This window comes from Pezoporus flaviventris, unplaced genomic scaffold (assembly GCF_033815535.1).
Source record: "Pezoporus flaviventris isolate CSIRO_AGI_PZ_B2104156 unplaced genomic scaffold, CSIRO_AGI_Pfla_v1 ptg000002l, whole genome shotgun sequence".
NCBI classification, from domain to species: domain Eukaryota; kingdom Metazoa; phylum Chordata; class Aves; order Psittaciformes; family Psittacidae; genus Pezoporus; species Pezoporus flaviventris.
In genome coordinates this window covers 88784210-88808686 of record NW_026892550.1, presented here as the reverse complement: position 1 = coordinate 88808686, position 24477 = coordinate 88784210, and the positions used below count along the sequence as shown (strand labels likewise).

Sequence of the window (24477 nt, the reverse complement as noted above, 5' to 3'; positions counted from 1 at the left end):
AAGTTATGAAGTGATGTTAGAAGAAGACAAGAAGTGATGCATGAATGGAATAAGTAACTGACAGATGAGGTTAGATTGCAAATAACCAAGCAAAATCACAAGAGATGCAGTTTAGGTAATCACTTAGAAGCAAAGAAGAGAAAATTCAGACCCATTTTATACAAAGAGAATTGTGAAAGTGACTTGATTTCAATTCCATTTAGGATTTTATACTGGCTGCGGACCTGAAACTTTCACTGATGGGGAAAACGATTCTGCAAAATTAAAGTGTTGTCCTGGTTAAGGTCTTTACTCTGGAAATCTTGCATGAGCAGTGACTCTCACTGAACTTGCTGAAATTCTCACTTCTGGACAGCCTGCAGAGGCTCCTTGGGTTATTTTGGCACCTCCTTTTCTGGCTAGCAAAGGGGAGTTCAGAGGAATGTAAAAGGAAAAACAAGGGGAAAAAACCTAATCCAACTTTCCCAAACCACAGAGAACTTTCATTTGGTATACATTTTGACCAAAGATTCAGTAAGAGCAATGGTCATATTTTATCCAAATATCACTCTCAATGGAAAGAACTCTAAACAGTTTTGGTGCAGAAAGGCTAAGAGAAAGCAATACTCCTGGCATCTACATCCACATTCAAAGTGTATAAATACTAAAAGTGCAGGAAGTTGCAAGTACTATCACAAATATGTAATAGCACTTTTAGGAATATGAGGAAATTTTATAGATTATTGACATTTTAATGACATTTGTGTAGCTAATGACAAAGGTAATTTGAATATGTTAAAAAAACAAACCAAACCAAACCAAAAACAAACCCAAAGTCACAATTTGGAATTGAGCATCTATAATCCCTGAAAATTACTTAACCTCCCCTGGGCATTTGCGCATTCTTTTAGTTGTATTAAATTAGATAGAAGCAGCAAACAAAAAAATTACACGGATTTTGGTGTTTTGGGGTGGGGGGGTTGTGTGGAAGCATTGTTTTCTACCCTATTCTATTTGGTTTATATCAATATCAGATTTAATTGTAGGATTAATTATAATTAACTACTAAAGGATAGTTATTTGAAAATATTTATTACCTTATTAAGTCAAACTTTGGGTAGTAACAGAATATGCCTGAATATAATTTTCCTTTTTACAGATTGACTTTTAATGTCAGATTTGAATAATGGATTATGAATTTCAAATACAGCTAAGTAACTTGTAAGTACAGAAATAAATATCTAAAGATTCACAACATAAATATTTGAAAAGGGCTTAATACTGATGCCAATGTCAGAGAAATACCTTCAGAAACAACTCAGAATCTGTTCTTTCAGATGATCAAAATCTTTCTTCAAAGTCCTCCAGGCTTTGAGATTTATTAGCATTTAAAGGAACAAATATTGAACGATAGGTGTTAAGGCTTGAGAATTAAAAACGTCTCTTATTTCTAATAACCAATACAGGAATCAAAGAGATTCTGTAAAAATGCCCTTGTAAAAATTAACTGGCTCTACTTTCTCATAGCCTGAGATACCATGTAAGCCCTCCACTGGCCAAATATGCTTAAGACAAGTATTTTTCTCACTCTTCCACAGTACTCTTTTTTTCTTTCATAGTGACCATAGCTCTGGAACAGGGATAGGCTCAGCCTGGTGAAGTGGATGCCATGATGTGCAACAACACTGGACCAGTGTTGAAGAGAATGATTTGCTAGACTGAAGCACATTTAAAAGTGCTTACGGGCTCACCATTAAGTTTTAACATTAGTACGCCAATAAGATAAATGAAAAAGTCTACACCATTGTAAGCATACTTATTCATCATGCTTCTGAACTGGACTTGCTTGCTTAAATGATTACGCATGTACGAAGTTCTGGCTCAAAAGAAGTCAGTGATCACATGGAATTTAAAAGCCAGATCAACTTCAACTTTGCCACAAACCTTTTACAGTTTACAGTATTCCTGCATTATCCACAGAATAAACTCAGTGAAGCAAAAGGCCAGCAAGATTGCAAAAAACAATTGAAGCCATTGAAAAACACCTTCAAATGATGAAGATATTTCAATTATTAATCAAGTCTAAACAAGTTGAAAAGGAAATAGTAAAAGAAAGGAACAATTCTGTGCACTTAGAAAAACTCTTTAAATGGAAATGAACTTTTAAAAAACCTTTGAACTTCCCTGAAAAGGCCATTGAAACTTAGCAAGTGAGAACTTAAAGAATCTGCTCAGAAACCACATTCCCCTTTAAAAACTGTGACTGGAGAGGGCATTGTCAGCCCTGTAAAAAATATTATTACTTCCTATTTGCTTCATAAACCAACCTTACTGCTTATAAGCACTTCCACTTTCAATGATCCTACAGAAACTATAGGTTTGGTATTTTAAATGTTATACTGGAACGAATTTCTCCCTGCACTGTACCAGTATTCCTTTATAATCCCTCTGCATGTCTTCAGTAATTAAAAGGTGAGCTGGATGGTCAAGGGTAACAAGAATAGCTTAACCTATTATTCAGCAGTGACTTCTTTTTCTTTACCTTCCTGTCACTAGAACTGATTCTCCTAGCTCCTATTGCAGTATTAAATCACTAAAGAGTGGAGCTACAACTGGTAGAAAACCAGAGTGAGTGAAAAATAAATCAAGCACAACAGCATATTTTATCTAGGTTTAGTTCTGGCTTTGTTTCCAGACACATCTTACTGTCCCTTTCTCATCCCAGTGACTTCATCCTCACTCCCTAACAACCATGTACTCTGCTGGAAAGCTTCAATCCTTTTATCTCATAAGACAAGTTTAACAGGAGCATCATGACCTTAAAGGAGTGTTTCATTTCAAGATTAAATTTTTATATGTCCTACTGATGCAAAAATAACTTTAAAGCAAGACAGGTATACAGTTAAAGCATTGACCTGGTGCTTACGTTGATGGAGGTTCAGTTCCTGGCACTGTCACAGCCTTCTCGTGTGCAAATAATTGATATGTAGACTCCAGAAATACTGCTCAAATTAAGAACTATCTTTCTCTGCAAAGAGCTCTCTTAATTTAGGATAAGGCACTGTTTAACGTCAGTGAAGACAAAAGAATCTGTCCCTTAGTCTTTCTGTCTTAATTCCCTTTCTTCATGTAGCGGTTAATTTGTCCTAGTTAATCAGGAATCTCGTAAGTCAATCTTCACAAGCAAAAGTATCCCAATATGCCAAAAGTAGCAGACAATCCAAACCAAGTTTTCTGGAAAATAATTCACATTTAAAATGTTGGCCATAAGAAAACTACATGCTGGACTTCTTTCAAAAACATTACGTCATTTTACCATGCTTAAAGTAATTTTTGAAGTAATTAAAGTAATGTCATCCTGACTTGTACAGTGAGGTTGAATAACTGTAAATCTAAACAGACTCAGACACTTGTACAGATACAAAGCTGAATCTTGTTTATTCCTTATGCTCTGTTGCTGCATTATTGTACAAGGTCAGATGCTTCTTGCTGACAAAGCCCTCAACAATGATATCAGATCTTACTAAACAGAGCTTATAGCTCTAGAACTTAAAGCACATTCAAGTATATCCACTGAAGTTAACTGCATTAGACAAGTGCAAAACTGCAAAACTAGTGTGAGAAGTGAGCTGGGCCCTTACTGTTACCTTATTTCTCCCTCCTGCCTTCTTTTATATTGTCACACTTGTTTCTCATATGGGAATGAAAAATCTCTACCTCTGTAGTAGACAAGATGACAGTGGCCTGCACTCAACTGCTTACCCTCCTGTAAGTGCTACTACTGTATAAATAGAAATAAAAATTGTAACATGTTGATAAGCACCCTCCTGGATAGCGTGAAAGGTATTAAACAGGAATTACTTCAGTCAACAGCCATTCACCCATTCATACCTTCTGCTTCTAACCAGATGATGGTTCCAAAATGCAGGAACAAAAGTACCTGTTTGTAAATGTTTGCCATTTGTTACTTGCTTTAATGTCTCAGAATACAGCTGAGAAAGAGTATTTATAGAGAGAAGAATCTTGATTACACAGTTAAAAGCAATGTAATGATAGTTATGTGGTCAGTGCCATTAACCACATAGCAGTCGTTCTGGCTTCACATTTTACATCAGTATTCTTTCTTTTGTTCTCACCCCCTTCGAAGAATCATACCACATCCATTCCCTGCAAATCTCTCTAAATGCCATTAAGATTGTATTTACTCACTGAACTGTAAGGTTGGAAGAAAAAGCAAGTGATAGTTTCTTATCAGCCTGATGCTTATAAGCCTACTAAGGGCAATGGACGTCTTTTCATTGATTTTAATAGACCTTGGATCAGGTTATAAATAAGTAACTTTTGGCACCTGATTCATCAGGTCATAATCCTGACTGCACTAAAATATTTCTTGGTGTTGTCAGTGATGGCACGATTTCACTCAGTTACGGTTTGGCATTGTTATTAATTTGGTAATCCAAATAAAAGGCAGGTTTATATTTACTATGGGGTAAGAAGGGTATGGGAAGGTCTTATGATTGATCAACCTTCCACACCACACACAAGGGTAAGCACTAACTACATATACAAGAAGAAGAGAGAATGTATTCTCATTATGAATGGATGACTCTATTACTGTTGTCATCCTTGATGCACTAGAGGGGCAACATTCAAATGTAACAAGGATCTACTGGTTCTTCTGGTTTCTAATTATCTTGTCCTAAACCCTGATAAACCTGGCTATTCTTGCAATAGTGAGTTTCTTTCCAGCAAAGCATTTACTTTGCCAAAGTATATATATTTTTTGGCAGCATCTGGCACTTTCCAGCCCTGGAATCTGACGTAGGCTTGCAAATTGTGCTAGGTTGGCATGAGTTTCACCCTCTAGAGCACTGAACGGGTGTAAAATAATACATTATATTGTTTCTCACTCTTTCTGAAATTTTTTACTCTGAAATTTCTGTTTCATTCCCAGCTCAACACTCACAAAAATATAGGTCTTTCTCTTCACATGTTGCAACTGGCTGAGGAACTACCATATGAAGCATAATGGTTCTATCTTATGTTTAGCATACTTAAAGGCCTCCAAAGCAGCCATTCCATAAAAAGGGCAGATACAGTGCAACTATATGTGAGAGGAAATTGTTACAAGTGCTGTACTTTGGAAATAAATTTAGGGGGAAAAGAGATTTTTTTTTTTTTCCCAATTAAATACACAATGGAGAAAAAAGTGCTTCTGAAAGCATACTTCTAGAGGAAAACATTACTTTATACTACTGTGTGGCAGACTAAATAAACAAAAACATACAAAATAAAAAATAAAACACTGCTTGGAATAAATCTGCATTTGTCAGCTAACTGACTTTAAAGAAGTAAAAGAGTTATTTTATCCTCTATATGAAAACCAGAGTTTTCATTATTTTATAAGGTGCAGCTTATAAATCTTAATTATTCAGGCAAAAAACTCTGTGAAGTCTTGATAGATTTCTTTTATAGATCAACATGGGGTGCCTGTTTTCCCAGTCTTACCTAGAACTTCAGAGCAATAAGCAAACATCCTTTTGCCTTAGAATCGGTAATTAAGGCGCTCCAGTATTCCACAAAGCAGTAGCTCTAGTGAAATATCTCAGTATTAAAGAATGCATATGCTTTCATAAAGATTTTACTCGTGCATACTGATAAAGCTTATCCTCTATTCTCATGCATATTAAATTAGACTTCAGAGCTAGAGCATCCATTCATTGAGCATTTATAAATGCTAATATATGCTCATTTTGATGAATACAAACAAAAATCAGTCTAAGCATAATTATTCTTTGGCAGTAGCAAAACATTGAAGGAAAATGAAAGTTAAATATTAAATATTGTGGCTTCAAAACACATGACACTTGTTTACATTAAAATCAGATTGCCTACTTTGCAACGTTTAAACCTTGAGGTATTTCTGTTACAGTTCTGTACAACAATTCACAAGATCTGTTGTTTGCTTGTTTGTTTGTTTGTTGTAGCAGTTCATTGAAGTATCAAAATACAGACATTGCCTGCTGATTGAACATTGACTCATAATTTTCCAAATACAGATTAGAAACTCCAGAGAACCCTCAAGAAGTATTACCAATATAACATGAAAACATTTCTCTAAGATCACAAGGAGATGAAAAGTGACATCAACAATCTCTTATTTTGCATATACACGCATTTAGAATGTAAAAATAGAAAAGAATACTAGCCTGATATACAGAATATAGTAAAAGAGGTATGGAGATACATAAATGAACAGTAGCCAGCCTGGCTGGTATGTTTTTTAGAACAATGTGTCATTATATTTAATTGTTAAAATGGAAATAAAAGAGAATGGCACTGTAGTACAACAGTGATATATTTTGTGATTTAGGACAAATTACATTAAATGCAGTTCATTTTCTTTGAGTTCCGTTTGCTAGAAGTTGTGCATATACGCTAAGGCTGGATCAAACAGCTTTATCTGTAGTTGATGAAAGAGCACAGGCTCCTGCAGAGGGCAGGTATTAATTTCAGTTTAAGTAAAGCATTCAAAACAGGAATAAACCCATCTCCAAACACACCTGCTTGTTGATTTGACTATCTTAGACTAGATCCCTAATTTTCAGATAGTGCAGCTGTGTAAGATGGATCTCAAACCCAGCATCCCTAGTCTTCCCTGCCACCAGAAGGCAGATAGATAGTACATGCAACACAAAAACACTCCAACCAGCCCCCTGTCTGGATCTAGCATACAGGATGTGCTCGTTAAGTTACTACATTGTACTATAACACCACAAACTCTCAACCTTGATGCTCAGGCCACAGAAAAATTCTGTTTGACCAACCTACTGCCTTATAATATTCTTACATACATCCACATACTATGAGCTATGAACTGGACACAGCAGTAAGTGTTTTGATGGAAACATTTTGAGTTTCCATGTAAAATATTATAGTACAGTAATAGGTCAATAGCCCTTCCAAATTTAAAAGTTGCAGTTATAGATGAAGATTGACTGTAATACTAGGTTAGTGATAAGTTCCCTGGTTTTCAGATTTATGGTGTTTTTCTCAGTTAAATGGCATTCTCGGGTTCTACTGCTGGGCTAAGAAACAGTATCTACAACAAATATAAAGAGCCACATAAAAGTTCCGTTATATGTTACCTGAGTTCTTCCTGTAGTCCTCTAAATAGTAGATTAACTTTGTGTTTATCCTGGGCTATTTCTCATGTAATTTCTAACATTAATGCTACAACAATAGACTATAATTCTCCACAGAATGCCTAGATAGTTCAACAATTGAAACTTCCATAATCCACCTACACCAGTGCTTCTTATATTGAAACCGTTGGTACAGCAGAACCAATGGCAGCACCAGTGAGATATTTTGGAGGGAAGCAGGGGGAACAAAGAAACAAAGCGTAAATAAGCCCCGCGGGAACAAAGAAACAAAGTGTAAACAAGCCCTGCTGAATTACTCCACTGACTTTGCATTATTTAGAGGGAAGCGCTGTTAGTATAGAAGCCAGCTGTTTAACTATTGGGATTCTGTACCTTGGCCTGCTTTCAGTGGACTTCAGAACAGTGTAACTAGACTTCGTATCTGCTTGTAGCACATGGAAAGAAACGTTCACATATTTGGTTCAGCAGATTAAATGAGAGCCAAAAATTCTATTAAGTGAACTTTGACCTACATGATATGAAACCTCTTTTGAGACAGCAACTGACAAAAAAGAAAAGAAACCTCCAAGGAGATCAATGTACCTCAGCAAAAAAGAATGCCTAGGACTGTTACATGTCCACAGGCAGCACTTTGAAGGTCGAGTAAATACAAGGGACTTTTTGATAACAGCTGGAAGGCAGTGCTCAAATTGTGTCAGAAGGATGAGAAAGAACTATATGGATGCCCAGTATACTGACAGAGCAGGACCAGTCAGTATTTTAAGGTAATATCATAAGAAAAAAATAAGAAACAGAAAACTGGCATTAAATGTGCAAAACAACCAGCCATTTATTTGCTAATATGGGTTTTGGTCTAGAAATTAACTTAAGTGTTTAGTTACGTCAGTCCCTACGTAGGAGAGCACTCAGGCATGTGCTTACTGTTGAATATGTGCCTTAGTCCAACAGACCTTGTAGAAGCTTGAACATTTGCCCAGAACTAAGTGCATACTTTGTTAACTTGATGAACTGGGACCATCTGACCCTGCAGTCATTCCAGAAGAAGATGGGCCAAATACTGTTAATATCTGTAGAAGTGGCAATATCTCCTTGTAATTGTTTCTCTTGTCTTTGTGATAACACTGTTCTTTGTATTCTGCAGGACTTACAAGGACAGCAGCAATCTAAAATCTACTAGCTTAAAACTAATTTAAACATCAGATTCTTCTCAGAAATAGAGTCCAGAATCACGATTACTAAAAAAGAATAATTTTTTCCTATTTTTTTTCTATTTATTTGCTCTATCTGTATTCTCACTTTCTATTTCATCCATATTTTAAGTATACTGGATTGCTTTAGTCTTTCAAAAACCTTGGGGAAACAAAACAACAAAACCAGCCCAAACATCAAACATTTTACTTCACCAAACTAATATTATCTTTTTATGAAGGATGAGCATTTAGTGTGCCATGTAATACATATTTAAGTTTGTAAATAAACAGCAAGTTTCATTGCTGACAACATCACTGAATGTGATTCTATTCCAAACTTGTTTTTTAAGGAGCTATAAGATATTATATCCTCCTTCATAAAGTTATTATTCTGTCAGAAAGTAAACCAACTCATTAGATGTCTTCGATATGGCTACTGTAAAGATAATTTTGAAGTAAACTGAGATTTTCTTCTGAAAGATTCCAGGATTCAGGATTTGGTTTAACTATGTATATGATAGTGCAGGCAAAAAGTTGCTACTGAGGCACACAATGTTTCATGAGTTATTTTGTCATGGGTATTTTGTCATGGGCACTTTGTAAACTTTGTAAGTGTTCAAATTTAAACACTAAGAGGCAAAATAACTTCCATGTAATCACACAAGATAGTAACTAGATGAGAATAACAATCAGAATTTTCAGATTACAAATAACAGAAAAATTGTGTAAATTCCTGTTTGACTTATTGGGAAGACATCACATACAAATAAAGGAGTGATATTATTAGAAGTTAGATTAGATGGCTCTAGTTCCTCTACTTTATGTATGTAAAAAATCCCAAATATATTCCTGTTGAAATGACTGTATTTACCAATAAATCATAGATTTTTTAAAAGAAATTATAACAATAATCTGGTAGAATGCTATGTAACCCTTTACATGTCACTGTTTTACCTTATGCCTTGAATAAAATATAATTAAGGAAAACAAAACATCAGATTATATAATTGAGCTAAATTAAAAATTCAGAATGCAAGCAATGCTGTATAGCTACAGGCTGAACATAGACAAATTGGACAGAACTATTGATTGTTAGGAGATGAAAGATTGAAGAAAAAAAAGAAATCACCTCTATCAACCAGTTCATCTTTGGCTTTAATCACAACAAAGCTAAATGTTAACCATATTAAGCAACAAAATGTTGAGGCCTTGCAAACTTCGCACTTCATTTGACTATTTCCCTTATAATCCATATCAATGGATCCTATAAAACAGCAGCTTTCAGTCATTAGACATTGATAGTCTTGCTGCTCATGGAAGAAAGATTTCTTCTATCAAGTTCTGTTAACTCATAGAAGTTCCTGGACAACACATTTTATCTTGCTGATTCTAAATTTTGTCACTTAGAGGCAGAATTAGCTACTCAATATGAATGTCATAAGGAGCTAACATAGTTAAGCTTCTTAGAAGTGCAAAATATTACTAATCCTGAAATCTTCCATTGGACTGATAGATATTTTGGTTTTTTGATAGGTAATTTCTTCTCTAGGTAGAGAGGTCATAGAATCATAGAATCACAGAATAGTTAGGGCTGGAAAGGACCTTAAGATCATCAAGTTCCAACCCCCCTGCCGTGGGCAGGGACACCTCACACTAAACCATATCACCCAAGGCTTCGTCCAACCTGGTCTTGAACACTGCCAGGGATGCTAAGCATGCTAAGTCATGTTAAGCCACTTTAAATTAACCAATGAACAGTACATCCTTATTTTTAGTGTTAGCAGTATCCAATAGTAAAATAGGAATAAAACAAATGTCTATGACTGTTAGGCTGCTACGAAATACCATTGAAAGGAAAATTCTTGAACAGGAGTTTTTAGTATGTTTTCTTATGAAAAATTGGCAGACTAAGGAAAGCTTAACTCATCAACTATTTGTTGATTTCAACATTCAGCTGGATCTATTAGGAAGAGTTAGACCTGCATATCCAGGAACAGAATTTGCCCTTTCATGTCTTATATAGGAGTAGGAAAAAAAGTGAAATCCTACACAGTAAGGACACTCCACATTTTCTTATAACTGTTAAATTTTAAAAGTATTAGGCTAAGACAACCTGATTAACAGACCAGTAAAATCTCCAGGGAATATCTTGTACTTTATATGATAATTCAGTGAGTGAATTAGTGAGTGAAAATAGTCTGGAAGTAAAACCCCGAAACTCTGTCTTAATATTTATAACACTTTCCAGTGAAACACAGAAAACAACATACACACACAGACAAATCAAAATATTACTGTAATCTACTCCTGGCTTGCTGTTCTCTTTAGTCTTATGAAACAAATGATTTAGCAGACAAGGTACAGTATAGAGGCCCTTGGTGAATTGCAATATACTAAGTAAGCACGTTTTTCTTTGTGTTTAATTTATAGTCCCTGGAAAAAAAGGACATTTAAAAACCTGTTGTCTGGGTTTACCAAGCTCATAGGGAGAGTTAGCTCCTAGCTGACTCTATTGCTGGTTAAAATGTTAGGCACACTGTACCACTAGAGGTCTTTTTATTTACAGATGTATTAAAGCCTCACGGGTTCTTCACCACTGGGCATATGTTTTAATCACAGAGAATTGCAAAATGCAACGTTGTCTTCAAATTGACCAGTGCAGGACAAGTATATGGCTATTAACCTAGAATTTGCTGTATAAGCATTAAAGGCAATAATTTCCCAAAGAGAAACTGAGTTTTCATCTTTTTTTGGTACCCTTATCTTTTATCTAGCTTGAGTAATTTCTTAAAATGTAAACTCCTGCCAAGCTCTGTGAATAACAGATTTTTGGTTTCAGTGATAAAACTGAAGCAGGGGGAAAAAAAAAAGAAAAAAGCAAGGAAAAAAAAAGAAATGGTAGGGATGACTGATCTGAGTTACTTCACTTTTTGGCTCTTGGTGCAATTTTCTTTCCTTTGTTCCATATTTTTGTGTTCTTAACCAATGCAGATCATTCTGTAAATGGAAACGCTTAATGCTGAAAATGTCAAAACAAAACATTTAATCTTTTCAGAATTTTACTGCCTGAAACCAAATTCTACCAGAATTTTTAAATAGATGTAGTAAGTAAAAAACTAATTATTTTTGTGAGTTTATTGTTCCTTCACTTCTAGTTGGTCATAGCAGGGCAACTGCACATTCACATGGGTTACACACAAACAAGCCTAGGAAATAATGGGTCTGTAATCTTTGCATAATACAGCAGAAGATTCAGTGGTTGCTAAAGAAATCATAAATCACTGAAAGAAAAAGAAAAAGAGAAGCGTAGAAGTTCTATGAATGAAAATGCTACCCTTTACGGGAGCTCAGTGAAAAATACCGAACATCCGCCAATTTAATAATTTCTACAGATGGCCAGTGCAAACTCAAAATGCAGGAAAGGACATGTTATGCCATTCCCATTTCCTATCTTCTGCAAAGCTACAGAATATAATACCTTCTTCTTTAACCTTTCCTATCAAGCATCTTTCTACTTTTACTGCATTTCGTTGGTTACTTTGTTACTTTAGTTCTTATTCCTACTAGCTTTTGCGCTTGCAGATCTTACAGCCTGTGCAGCGGTATATGGTATTTATTTCCCTTTTGGAATACACTGACTTCACAGAGTGGCTCAGTGTAAATGTTTCATTAGAAAATACTTGCCTACAGCACAGGCATGACCTATGATCTTTAAACACCAGCTACCTCAGTCAGCTCAACAATCAGTTTTCATCTGAAAGCTAAAGAGCAAATTTCCTTTGCAAGGCTTCTAAATGCCAGATTTTAACTTCCTCCCGCTCCATCTTACAATGTCAAGACAGTTCAAGAAAATATTTTAATAATATTATTGTAAGAAGATATAATTTTGCTCAAATGCTTAAACAGCAACCAGGCAGAGATCAAAGGTGGCCATTTCCAGGAATACCTTTCAAAGTTGTATCTGAGAACAGGGTCTTAGAACTGAGACACGCAGGCAGCTTCTACAACTGTCATTGGTGATTCTGTTAAAATAATGCAATTTATATGACTGCTTCTGAGATCATTGCATTTTCTTTCTAACATAAATATTTTCCATTTGTGTTTTGAATAGGTAAGCCTACAGGGTATGGATCCAGCAGTAGACGCTTACACCACAAGGGAATAGTGGACGAATGCTGCTTCCAGAGTTGTGACCTGAGGAGGCTGGAGATGTATTGTGCTCCAATAAAGCCACCTAAATCTGCACGCTCTGTACGTGCTCAGCGCCACACTGATATGCCAAAAGCACAAAAGGTAGGCCAGGCTGGGGAAAAAAGGAGAGGAAAAAAAGAGAAAAAAGCCCCACAAAACAAAACCAAACAAAACTACAAGAAAACCCAACAAAACAACAAACCTACCTATTTTAGGGAAGTAAAATTGTCTCTAGGCTGCTAACATTGCGAACTGATGTGTTTTGCCTACTAGGGACACTGAGATTTACAGGAGTTTTGGAAAATATTTTCTGTAGTAGGAAATAAGTAGGAAATTATTTGTTTCATCTCATCTCTTAGAACACTGAATAAAACATGGAATTGCTAAGCTAGTAGTTGTGAGGCTTTGTCCTGGGTAGTAAATGTCAAGTACTCACATCATCCAGACATAAATGGCACCTAAGATTTCTTTCAAAAGAGAAACCAAACACTGAATTTTGAACAACTGATCTATCCAAAGCCTCCTCATTCATCTGCCTTGTCTGGAAAAGGTAGTGTGAGTGATCAAGAGTGAAAAAACAGCTTTTCTGCTATTAATTTTACATGTAAATGAAAACATTCTATTTTTTTTTTCTTTCCTTGTTATTTTGGTTTTATTTATTTATTTATCAAAACTAAATTAACTGGATACTCACTGCAATCATTACACACTTCATTTTAACTATTTAATATTTTATATGTATATTCTGCAAGCACTTCAAATATTCATTGGGGTGGAGTACAGGGTATTCAGATTTTTGTTCTTGTCATACTAGATATACTGTATATATATGTAGTTAAATCTCATTTCTCCTCATCACAGCCTATAGCTCAGAAAATCCATTTTAGTCCAAGCTACCAATAAGCTCACATCCAACCATCTCTCCTGTTTGAGTTCTGAACATCTGTTTTACATGTTATCATTCATCTGCTGTAAGCCTCAAGTGATATATTTTGTTGCTGTTGACCCTGTCTGTCTTACATATATGTTGGCCCCAATCCTGAAATTATGCAAAACAGAATTGCATGAATTTATAAGATTTCCTAGAAAGTCAAGAAATCAGCACTATATACTTATTTCCTTAATATCATCTAACTGTAAAGAACAATTGTAGTCATTCCAGCATCCATTTCTTTTCCATAAGTCAATCCATAGAATGGAATCCTTCCACCTCTTCCTCAAGAGTTTTCAGCTTTTTTAAGTAGTGGCTATATGATTCTTCCTTGGAAGTATCACTTAGCCATGAACATCTCGAAAGGCACACACGACAAGTGTATGCCTCTACTCTTCAGGTAGAGCTTAACTATAGAAAAGAAAACCCTGTGGTTTATTTCTGTCTGGGCACACATATATTTGAGGCTTGCAGGAAAAGAAAAAAAAGGCTTGGCCCGTAATCTGTGCGCTCCTTCCCATACTTGTTGCTAAGGTGATGGGTAAAACATTCTGTAACTTCAAGCAAAGGGAGACAAGATACCTGCCAGCTTTCTGATGGATCTCCACACCAATTTCCTTGGAGAGCTAAGGAATGATGTCACCGTTCTTCAGGCAGCTGTCCTTTTCCCAGAAGATAGTCAAGAAAACTCTTTTCTTACAAGCAGGAAGGAGCAGAAGAAAGGCCTTGCGTCTTTCCGCAGCAGCAGGGGAGGTAATGCTCAAGTGGGGATACTGGAAGAAGAAAAAAATTAGAGCATGTAGTAATTGAGAGAATCTAGCTGTAGAAGAAATCATCCAGGAAATTAAAAGGAGAAAAAATCAAGAGGTGAAAAGGGCAGTAAAAGGACAGTGAAGAGCAGAGGAAAAGAAAGGGGAGAGAACTGGATGAAAAAGCCTCAGAAGATAAGGAATATGAACCATGGTATATCACACAGAAAAGACAGGATTTTGAGAAAAGGGGAGAAAAAATAAAATTAAAAAAAATAGAACCTAAAAATCCCAGCACCTTCAAAGAAGATGTGTGTGAAAAGGAGGAGGGAGGTGAACAGAAGCAGAAAAATCACAAATGCTTCTTGATGTGAATTTGGCAATAAAATATCAAAAATCTGATGGGAAAAACAAACTGAAATTTTCATCAATATCTGTGCGTGGAGGGAATTAGACTGAGGAAACAAATATATAGAAAGGGTAGGATAAACTATTATTAATTTTTATAATAGATAGGAAATACAGGGAAGGGATGAGAAGGGAAACTGAATTCATTAAGCATAGCTCTATCTGGAAAAGCTCCGGTACATATTGAAAATAACTACATGAAATATAATTATTTTTTCCTCCTTTTTTTCTTTATGCAGTCAGCTGTACATGCCTCCATTAAACCAGACAATGCTACGTTCATACTTTCTTCTTTGGATAGGGTCCCACAGTATGAATGCATTTAGCTAATTCACAGTGTGTCACTGATTTTGGTTAAAAAATAATTATACTAAAGTTATTTTTCAGTTGAGCAATTTTTTTTCTGCTTTAGAATATTGTCTCAATATTATGTTATGTATGAAATATATATCTTATACATCTAAAGTGAATATATATGACCTCTTTAATATTTTCTTATTTAGGTACAAGATTTAAGGCAGGATTAAGTGGAATATATAATATGTACAGTTACTCTCAGATTTCATACACAATCAGATGCTTACACCCTTCATACTTCTAATGTTGTTTTTATTTGGCATCTTTTCATAACCATTTTAATCAACAAATCAAGGATTTGGGTTTTGGTTTAAGTGTTTTTGTAAGTGGTCTACTTTCCCAGTTCCTTGAGCGGATGATTTGTCCTATGCACTATTTGGTAGAATAACTTATCTCAATGGAGCAGGGCTGTTCTTTCTTTTAAAGGTTACATTAATACTGATCTTTAGTCATTGTATTACAAACAAATGTTGCTACACTACATGCACAAATCTGAATGATGAAGGCCAGACAATGAACGATTGATGTGGGCTGGGAACCCACAAAATGCCTATTTGCTGCTATAAGGCCCATTACAGAGACAGTACATGTAGAGTTTTGTTTGTAGCTGAACCTCTGAATATTTCTTTCTCTATAGGGCCATTATTTCTTCTGTTCCAAGACCTGCATTCACAAATACATATAAAAGTATATTAAAAATTAAAAAATAAACACATTGTTATTACATACTTAGAGGTATTAACAGAGTCACAAAAAAAAAGAAATCAAGAAAAAAATCCAACCAAGCTGCAGGATCTGTTGTTCACTCATTTACTGATCATTCATCAATTATGTTCATCCAAAGCCTGTTTTGTTTACTAGCTTGTTATTTGAAGATTCTGGTGAAAGCTTTCAGTAAAATTCTTACTGAAATATGAGAGATACTTAGGTATTCATCTTGCCAGGATTGATAAAAACCAGAAACTAATCAACTGCGTAATACAAACCCATTATAAAATTCTACCTCAACTGCAGTTAGAAACATTTTAAACTGCAAAACTGGAGAAAGAACAGGAATTAAACTTCTGTCCTCAGTGTACACAGTTCCATCTAGCTTTTCTTTCATTCACTTTTTTTCTCTTCTGAGAAATGCTAATAAATGTTTAGTCTATTTACCCTTAAGTGAATGAAGTTTTAACAGCAATTTGAAAAATTAGGGAACAGAACTTGGAAAAACAATTGCTCTCTGTTCAAGCAAAGGAATTAATTGAGCTATTTACACAACAATTGTGTTTATGAGGGAAGACTGTGACCTTTCTGAATGAAGCAGTTTCACAGAACCAGTGGCACAAAGTTCTTACCAATTTTAGGCTATAAGGTATCTTGAAAATTATTACATGAATGTGAACACTGGTAAGGCTGATTTTAAAGTCCAGTAAATAAACAAGAGGGAAAGCAAAAAACCCACAGTGCATGACTTTCACTTGCACTCCAAGCGAAAGAATCTGAAAGGTGTACATAGAATCATAGAATAGTTAGAGTTGCATCTTGGTATATTTTTTCTCTTTCCCTCATTTTTAGTCCTTATTCTTCTTTAAGCCTAATATGTGGAAAATACACATAAATATGTATCAACAGAGTATTAACAGAATAAAGTAAGTGGATTTTCTCAAAAATCCTTTTCATATTTCATCTACTCTTCAAAATCTAAATAAATACTACATGGGACTAAGAGAGAGAGGGAGAACATATTAATATTTTTAGTTTAACAAAATACCACTAAGAAATAGGAAAAAGAGTTGCATTGTTTGTCATTAATCTTCCTATAATTCCCAGATTATTTTGTAATTGGCTCAGTATCAACTCACAGATGCAATTACAGGCCAAAGTATGCACAGTGGCACTAATCCTAATTTCTGTTACAGCCATGCCACATTACCAAGCCAATGAGAAAATCATTAGGCGTAACAGACAGAAGAACTTGGCCTTTTCACTTCAGAAAATTATTTCTTCCCATTGCTTACTTTACAGCCTTGTTATTATGTTACTGATCACACTGCCCACGGAACTAAAAAGCTTTCAAAGAGACCCCAGAGAATTCATAGCTAAGACGTCATACCTGTTACTACAAACATTAGGTTTTCCACTTATTACCAATAAAGCAAAAGATCTTCTAATGCCAATATGAGGTTTGAACGTCCATCCTCACAGGATAAGAATGCTGCTGCATGCTTCCCAATACCCCTCCATCCCTGAGGTAGTTGTTATCTTACTTTAAGACTGGGTTGTCCTCAAAGAACCATCCTTAAGGTGATAGGTTAAAGTCTTTGCTTCTCTGTTCATTAACTAACTAATGCAAAGTCGACATTTTGCATGTCATCTTACAATGATTATGTCTTTGTGTGGGTCTGAGTATCAGCTAAGAGTATCTGATAATGAAATAAGCATCACAGATAACAATTTAATTTCTAATTGCCATTTTTTCAGAGACTTGAGAAATGAGGCAAACTTTTCTAGAAAAATGCAGGTCTGAGAACCTGAATCAGGCATTCACATTTCTTGATTTTTTTTCCAATGGTCTCAAAACTGCATACTTGAAAAAAATCTGTTAAGAGAGTCAAAGCATTTTCTGGCATGCATGTTACTACTGCCACCCTCAGTGCCACCTCTTTGTAGTTATTCATCAAAATACTGATTCCAGAGAAGGAAGTGTTTGAAAATAACCTACCATCCTCCCCCAGTCTCAAGGCAAAATGTCAGTATTAAAAGCTATAACTGAAACCCTGCTACATCTTACTATTTGCTTTCTTTGGATAATAAATCCATTTTAAACTCAGACCACAACAGTAGTGGAGAGAATTTATATTTTTGTTTGGGAAACATGTAGCTAATTTTCAATTTAAGCCACTGTAATGCACAATGGCTGTTGTTTCATAAGGTTCTCACTGTCCATTTTATAGGTCATGAGTGTGCAGCGTTTAAATATGTATGACTTTTTGCAAATAAAATATAGCATATCGTTTTTCCTACATGCCAGTAAACTCTTGTCAAAGAGAAGAACCTAGAAACAGCATTGAGGAGGATATTTTGTTTTTCTGCCATGAAGAAAAAACAGTGCAGATGAGTCAGGGAATTCCTGTTTTTTTAGTTCATTATTACAAATATAAGCGTTTGTAACACAAGGCAGGATCCTTAACAGTGGTAGACTCCTGTGAAGTGCAGCGATGTTGACTATAGTGAAAATTAGTGAAAACTGGAGGTTTCATTCAGAATACGTACTTCAAGGTGAAAACTTACAAACAACTTAAGGAAAACTAAAGACAAAAAAGGTAGTTTTCAAAAAGTTGGAAGAGAAACAGGAATGGAAACAGCAAAAGCTATTTCAATGAATGGATAAGCAGAATTCTGTTGACATTTTTGTTTCTGTATTTGATCCATGTTAAAGAATCTGTTCTATAGCAATATTAGCAAAACTTGATGAAGACAAGCCAGTACCTTACTGAACACAGGAGTAGTGACTAGATGGTTAATCTCATCTTCATTTAGTATTGCATTTAGAGAAAGAACATCTAGAATGGCAGGTTCCTGACAAAGACATTTTTTCATTACGAATACTTTGCTATTAACAAATTTGGCTTGTCAATGATGATAAATCTTAGTTTGTCTCAATGTTCTTACTTGTTGGTGGTATAGTTAACAATTACTAGTACTGTTTGTTGAGGTTCTTTTATATTCCGAAAAGAACAATTCAACTCATATCCACCAGAACCCAATCAAACCAGTGAAAACTAATAAGCTCTATGCGAGCACAAGTTTTGTGATCCTTTGCCAGTTTCTGAGGACAACAAAAATTATTTCAGCTAACTGAGAATTTAGCTTCTGATGAAGATTGTCACTTAACAATTCTGCCTCTGGTCTAGTACAAAGTGTGCAAAGATTTGGGAACATGTAATATTTACCAGCATGGCAAATATGGAATCAAACTCAAAGATACATGCCACACCCAGCACTGTTGCTGGAAACTTACCTATGCATGGAACAGTGCATTATTCATTTCAAAGCCCTTTTGATTTGCCTGGCACATCACCTGGTCTCTTTTTGAAAATACAAATTATTTGGCCGCAGCTCCTGCAGTGAACCCACACCTTTTATCCTCCTAACGCCTTATCCAACAAAAACCTTACACATCTAGTATGTGATTTACGCAAAATGTAGGTAACAGTGTCCTACTCAGCAATTTTGCAAACCTCTGACCACGGGGTACCAAAGCCCAGTGGGCTCCATAAATCCTGCAGTTACAACTCTGAAGTTCCCTGGCCCCTACACATCCTGTTTGCAAATGTCCTTGTTCTGAAGGAAAGAAAATCTTTGGTACCCGCCTTATGCTTAAGCCCATCCACGTTCCAGTATGTAGATGTTTCTTCTGCCAAGATCAACAGTGACAGCAATCAAAATATTTATGTCTCGGAGAACAAGGAATTTAGTGTACAGAAGTTTTGTATAGTTATGTTTTCTGTGAACTGGCAAAAAGGCTCTAACAATTCCAGCATTCAGAATAACTGTTGTTGCCACAAGGAAAATAAACAGTGCAGATGAGTCAAGGAATACCTGTTTTCTCCATTCATTATTACTATTTTTCCCACTAATAAAAGTTTCATAGAGTGCATTAAAACCTATCTGGAATAATTTTTTTTCTCTACACCTTCAGGAAGTGCATTTGAAGAATACAAGTAGAGGGAACACAGGAAACAGAAACTACAGAATGTAAGAACATGCCGTCCACAAGAACGAAGAATGGATGTGCCATCTGCAGGATACTTTGTTGTAAATAAATTATTTGTTAAACATTGGAAGACTTAAAAAAAAACTATGGTTTAATAAGCTTGATGCAATCTCAACCAATGGGCATTCTCCCAGTGAACAATGCAACTAAACATTCCAATACCAAGTCTTTAGAGAACAGAATATTTTAACAAGCCCAGAGCTAAAAAATTCTGTGGTTGATATATTACTGTTTGTTAATCTGTTTTAAATGTCCTGCACAAAATCTCTTAAAGTCCTGTGCCCCTCAAAAGCCTACAAATTTATGGGCCTTTGATGGATCCAATTGCACTAAATTAACCTATGAACACAGGCTGCTGGAGTCATTCATCAGCCTTGTCTAAGTGGTGTTTTATTTTATTTGCACTTCTATACAAGCAACAGGCTGTTTGTTTTACAGTGTCTGATAACATTGTTTGTCTACCCCTTCATATTTGCACAGTTTGACATTCCCAGTAACAGCAGCAGTAAGGTAACATATACAGTTTTAAACATCCATTAATTCCATCCGTGGCTTTTTGACAGAATATGGGTTATAGATACATTTGTTTTAAGACAGTATTATTTTTTCTTCTCTTGCAAAGATGCAAGTTATTGCAGTTTGTGAGACAAAAGATTTCTAAAAGCCGTTAAAGCATACATAGGCTCTCAACCCATTAATGATTCTTCCAGGTAACTATTTTGCCACAGTATAGGTAACTTCTTTCTTCCTCCATATAATGCAGTATGTAAAATTTAGCATATCAATAATACGCATATATCAAACAGTATGTAAAAATCTCTGTTTTATAGTACAACGGTGCTATTTTATAGTTTGTTACATGAAAGGGTCTGGCCAAAATGGTAATAAGCAAAAGCAAATATCGAAAGATCAAGCCAAAGATTAAATAACAAAACAGTTTAAACAATATTGAGTTTAAATGAACTAAAATGGCTTCAGATTCCACCACTGAAATAACTTTCCCATCTTCAAAAGAGAAGTCAGATACCTTTCTTCTGTTAGATGTTTGAATGGTGGTGTTTTCATTTGCAGTTATGTGGAACACAAATTCATAGATTCCTAGGCCCAGAGAAGACAATTTGAGAAACAACCCTCAAATAACTTTAAAGGGTAGTCCATCAGGACCTAAATCTTTCCGAAATACAGGCATTTTATTCAAACATAACAGAGGGTTACTCAAGTTCTCTGTCATTTTAATTCTTCCCACAATCAGATGTGACTAAATTGACTGTTAATTAGGTTGCTGCATCATCCTGTAAATCACAAAAGCTAATCTAATCACCAAATTACAGTGTAGAAAGAGTCCTCGAGATGAACCAGAATGTCCTTCAAACTGTTACAATCACCTTTCATGCACTCTTGTGGGAGACGTATTTCTAGATAATCTCTGCCATGTAACATTGATAGGTACTGCACTGATTTGACCTTGAATAGCACTGTGTCCTATGCTCCATTTCATAAGTCACCTCAGTGCTGGATCAGCCACACAGTAAGGAGTGATAAGTAGCCAAGTGTTCCAAGGTGAGCAATAAATTTATCAGTGAGAAAGTGGAAGAGAAGGCAGGGTAGAATTCACTGTTCCACCCTGTCCAAAACTGCAACATGGTTCTACTCACACCCCCCCCCCCCCAAAAAAAAAATCCCTGTACACGGCAAGCTCAGACAAGAGATAAAGTAACCCTTGGTCAGCCCCAAAGATGGCAGAGAAAAGGGAGCGATTAGGGAGATGTTGGATCAGAGCTGTAAAGGAAGTATCTCTTTTTAAAGGCTCAAATCTGCCTTTCTTTCTACTATGTCCATGGGAGCAGATGACTTAATTGAAACTCAAGAGAAGAATCCCTGAAGGCTGAATTTTTTTACAGTTACTCAAGTAGTTTCTCGTAAAACAGGCAGGAAAAGTAGGTCTTAAAAGTCCAACAAGTAATTATAGTTCCTTTTTGGTTCCTGTAGAAAGCTAGATTTTTTTTTTTTCCAAGGAAAGTGCAATGTATTTTATGATTCTATGACTCCTGTGCAATTCTTTATACCCTTCATTTTCTGTGAGATACATGTTTATATCCACAATAGGCTGCCATTGCAATGTAAAAGCAGAACACTAAATGAATAAAAAGAATATATCACAGCTGTCACTGACTGAGATAGTTATGTTGAAATGGAAGAAAGTACAGAGAAACAGATGGGGAAATGAAATTGTTTACCACCAATTCAATAAACAGAGGTAGCAATTCTGATATCTGTCACAGCTCTCACAGACTTTTTTTTAGCAGAGAGGATGGAAATGGAAGTATTTTTACTTCAGTGGTTGTTAAGAATTCTGAAACACACTCTAGAATATGCCATTATTTTGATGTCACATACATAATACATATTTCCATTTCATGCCCAATGATTCTTTTTGACTCACCTCCTCTGAAGTTCTAAGGGGAAGAGGGAAGAAAGGTGTGATGGCAAATAGTAACTTACAGATCTCTGTGGTGGCAAGTTTCTTTGCAGACAGCATTTTACAGGTGCACTGTGAATATAACTAAATAGCCGTACATCATCGGGCTATTTAATTCCTGTAAACTCAGATTTTGGTCTTATATTGGGATTCATGCACTCACATTTCTGCCGCCATATTTCTCTTGTTGAGACATCATAATTAGAAAATGTCACTCAGACAGCAATATCTAACACGAGAGCTTGACAACTGTCTAAACAATTTAGAACAATCCTTGAAAGAAATTACAATAAATAATGAATAGTTACAAGGTTTAAAGGCAACACTTTGCTTTACTAGAGAATAAATGGTATCACAAAATGGAGAGTAGCTTCATCACCACAGAGTTCGGAAATGCATGGATGGGAAATATGCAGTTGTATAAGAAACCTCCAGTCATATGGCAGGGAGCACATGATATATCAGTCAGTGTGAAAGATAAAGGGCTGCATTAGCTCAATAATCTCAGTAAATCCACTACTTAAAGAAGCTGAAGCATGAGCCAAAACATCTCCCTTCCAAAAGTACAAAGTAGTCTGACTTGAAAAACTTCTAATTAGAGAAATTGAAAGATTCAGCTGGATTTTCAAAAGCACTCCAGATATTTAGGAACCAGGCTCCCAGTGGATTTCATTGATTCTCAAAAATCACTTAAGTGGTAAGGAAAATTCGAGTCCCAACCTTCCATATCATGTAAATCACATGACAGAAGTCACAGATTTTTGCATTCTGGAACAGACATAAAAATCCAGTTATTACACAGAATGTCACTGAAGTGCAGCAGTAAAAATGTGAATTAAGTCTCATTATTTTCAGTTAGTTCAAAAATAATTACAGATCTAAACCCACTGAAGTTAACATATCTCCTTCACCAAGGGAGCAGAATTTGATCGCCACCTCCATAGTAACCATAATCGTTAAAATTTAAATGGAAAATTAATTCTGTATTCTGCTCAAAACGTGCTTACAAACCTACACTTACATTTGTATGAAAGACTTATATGAGGCATATTCATACCATTGAGTCAAGAGATAAAAGAGAATCAAATAATGGGATATTGCGTCCAGCCCTTGTAGATACATCAAAGCAGGCACCTTTTGCCCAAGACAGATTACAGTGTCAATTTTTTTTTTTTAGGTTTTTTTACAGAAGAAAATTCCATATACTATAAGTACCTATGTTCAGCTGCCCCATGAGCTGATTGTTGACTTATTATTAATGGTTAAAGTTGACTAATGAAGACTGGCCCTCCATTTTAACAAGTGTGTGATAAGACGAGTTCAGAAAAGTGTATGCATATTTGCTTTACCTGTTACTGATTTGGCCAACAATGCCAAAGTGGTGCTATTGTTTTCTTTAAGAAAGTACTTGACTAAAATCTAAAAGAAAGCATAAATATTTTTTTAATGTATGAAAATGTCAATTATATAGGTATACTTATTAAAGTAGAAATACAACTAGCCGTAACTTTTCAACTTTTTGTCACTCAGCAACAGAAAAAAAAATCCTAAATAGATGGAAGTGGGCAAGAAAAAAGAGACTTGAAATATAATTCTGAATCTTTATTCTATGTCAGAAATACAGGTGAAGAAAAGCACTTCAAGTCAGAGAAGAATGGATATGACCGAAAGCCTGTTCAGAGTAATGCTAGTCCTCTATCATAACAAAAATTTCTAAGCCACACTGTAGCCTGAGATCAGCTGAGTTAGGCTTAAAGTCATTGGCATGATAAACTCGAGATTTTCATTGAGCATAATTCTTTCATTTTTACTCAATTACCTTTTCACTCATGGCATGCCCCCAAAATGTCCAAATTCTTAAGAAATAAAAAAAAAGGCATAAAGAAATGCATCTGATTTTATAAAAAAAGAATAAAAAAAAAAGAATCCTAGCATGAAACTGATGTTATTTTTAACTTGCACCAGTTTCAAATTGTGACAAAAAGTTGAAATATATGGCTAAGAGTCTGTGATTTATTTTTTTTTATTATTTTATTTTATGTGGTCTCTATAAACATCCTAATGTGCAAAGTTACACATTTCATTGTTTTGTTTTGAAATGATGATAAGTTAAGCCCAAATAGAGATTCTAGGAAACTACCGGCTAGATAGAATACTTATGTTCCGATGAAGGTATAATCAATATATTTAAAATGTTTTATTTTTAGTCTGAAAAGGAATAGTAATAATTTATTTGGGGACTCAACCTATTCTGGTCCCTCTTTT

The 24477-nt window shown here is 35.3% G+C and overlaps 1 protein-coding gene across 1 annotated transcript in view; it reads left to right on the top strand.

Moving 5' to 3' along the window:
- IGF1 (insulin like growth factor 1) overlaps positions 1-23491 on the top strand; it is a 50388-nt gene extending 26897 nt beyond the window's left edge. Inside the window, exons 3-4 of the mRNA XM_061444995.1 lie at positions 12447-12628; positions 19659-23491. Coding sequence (XP_061300979.1) covers positions 12447-12628; positions 19659-19718 — 242 coding nt within the window. The 3' untranslated portion in view covers positions 19719-23491. The remainder of the gene's footprint in view (positions 1-12446; positions 12629-19658) is intronic.
- The last annotated feature ends 986 nt before the right edge of the window (positions 23492-24477 follow it).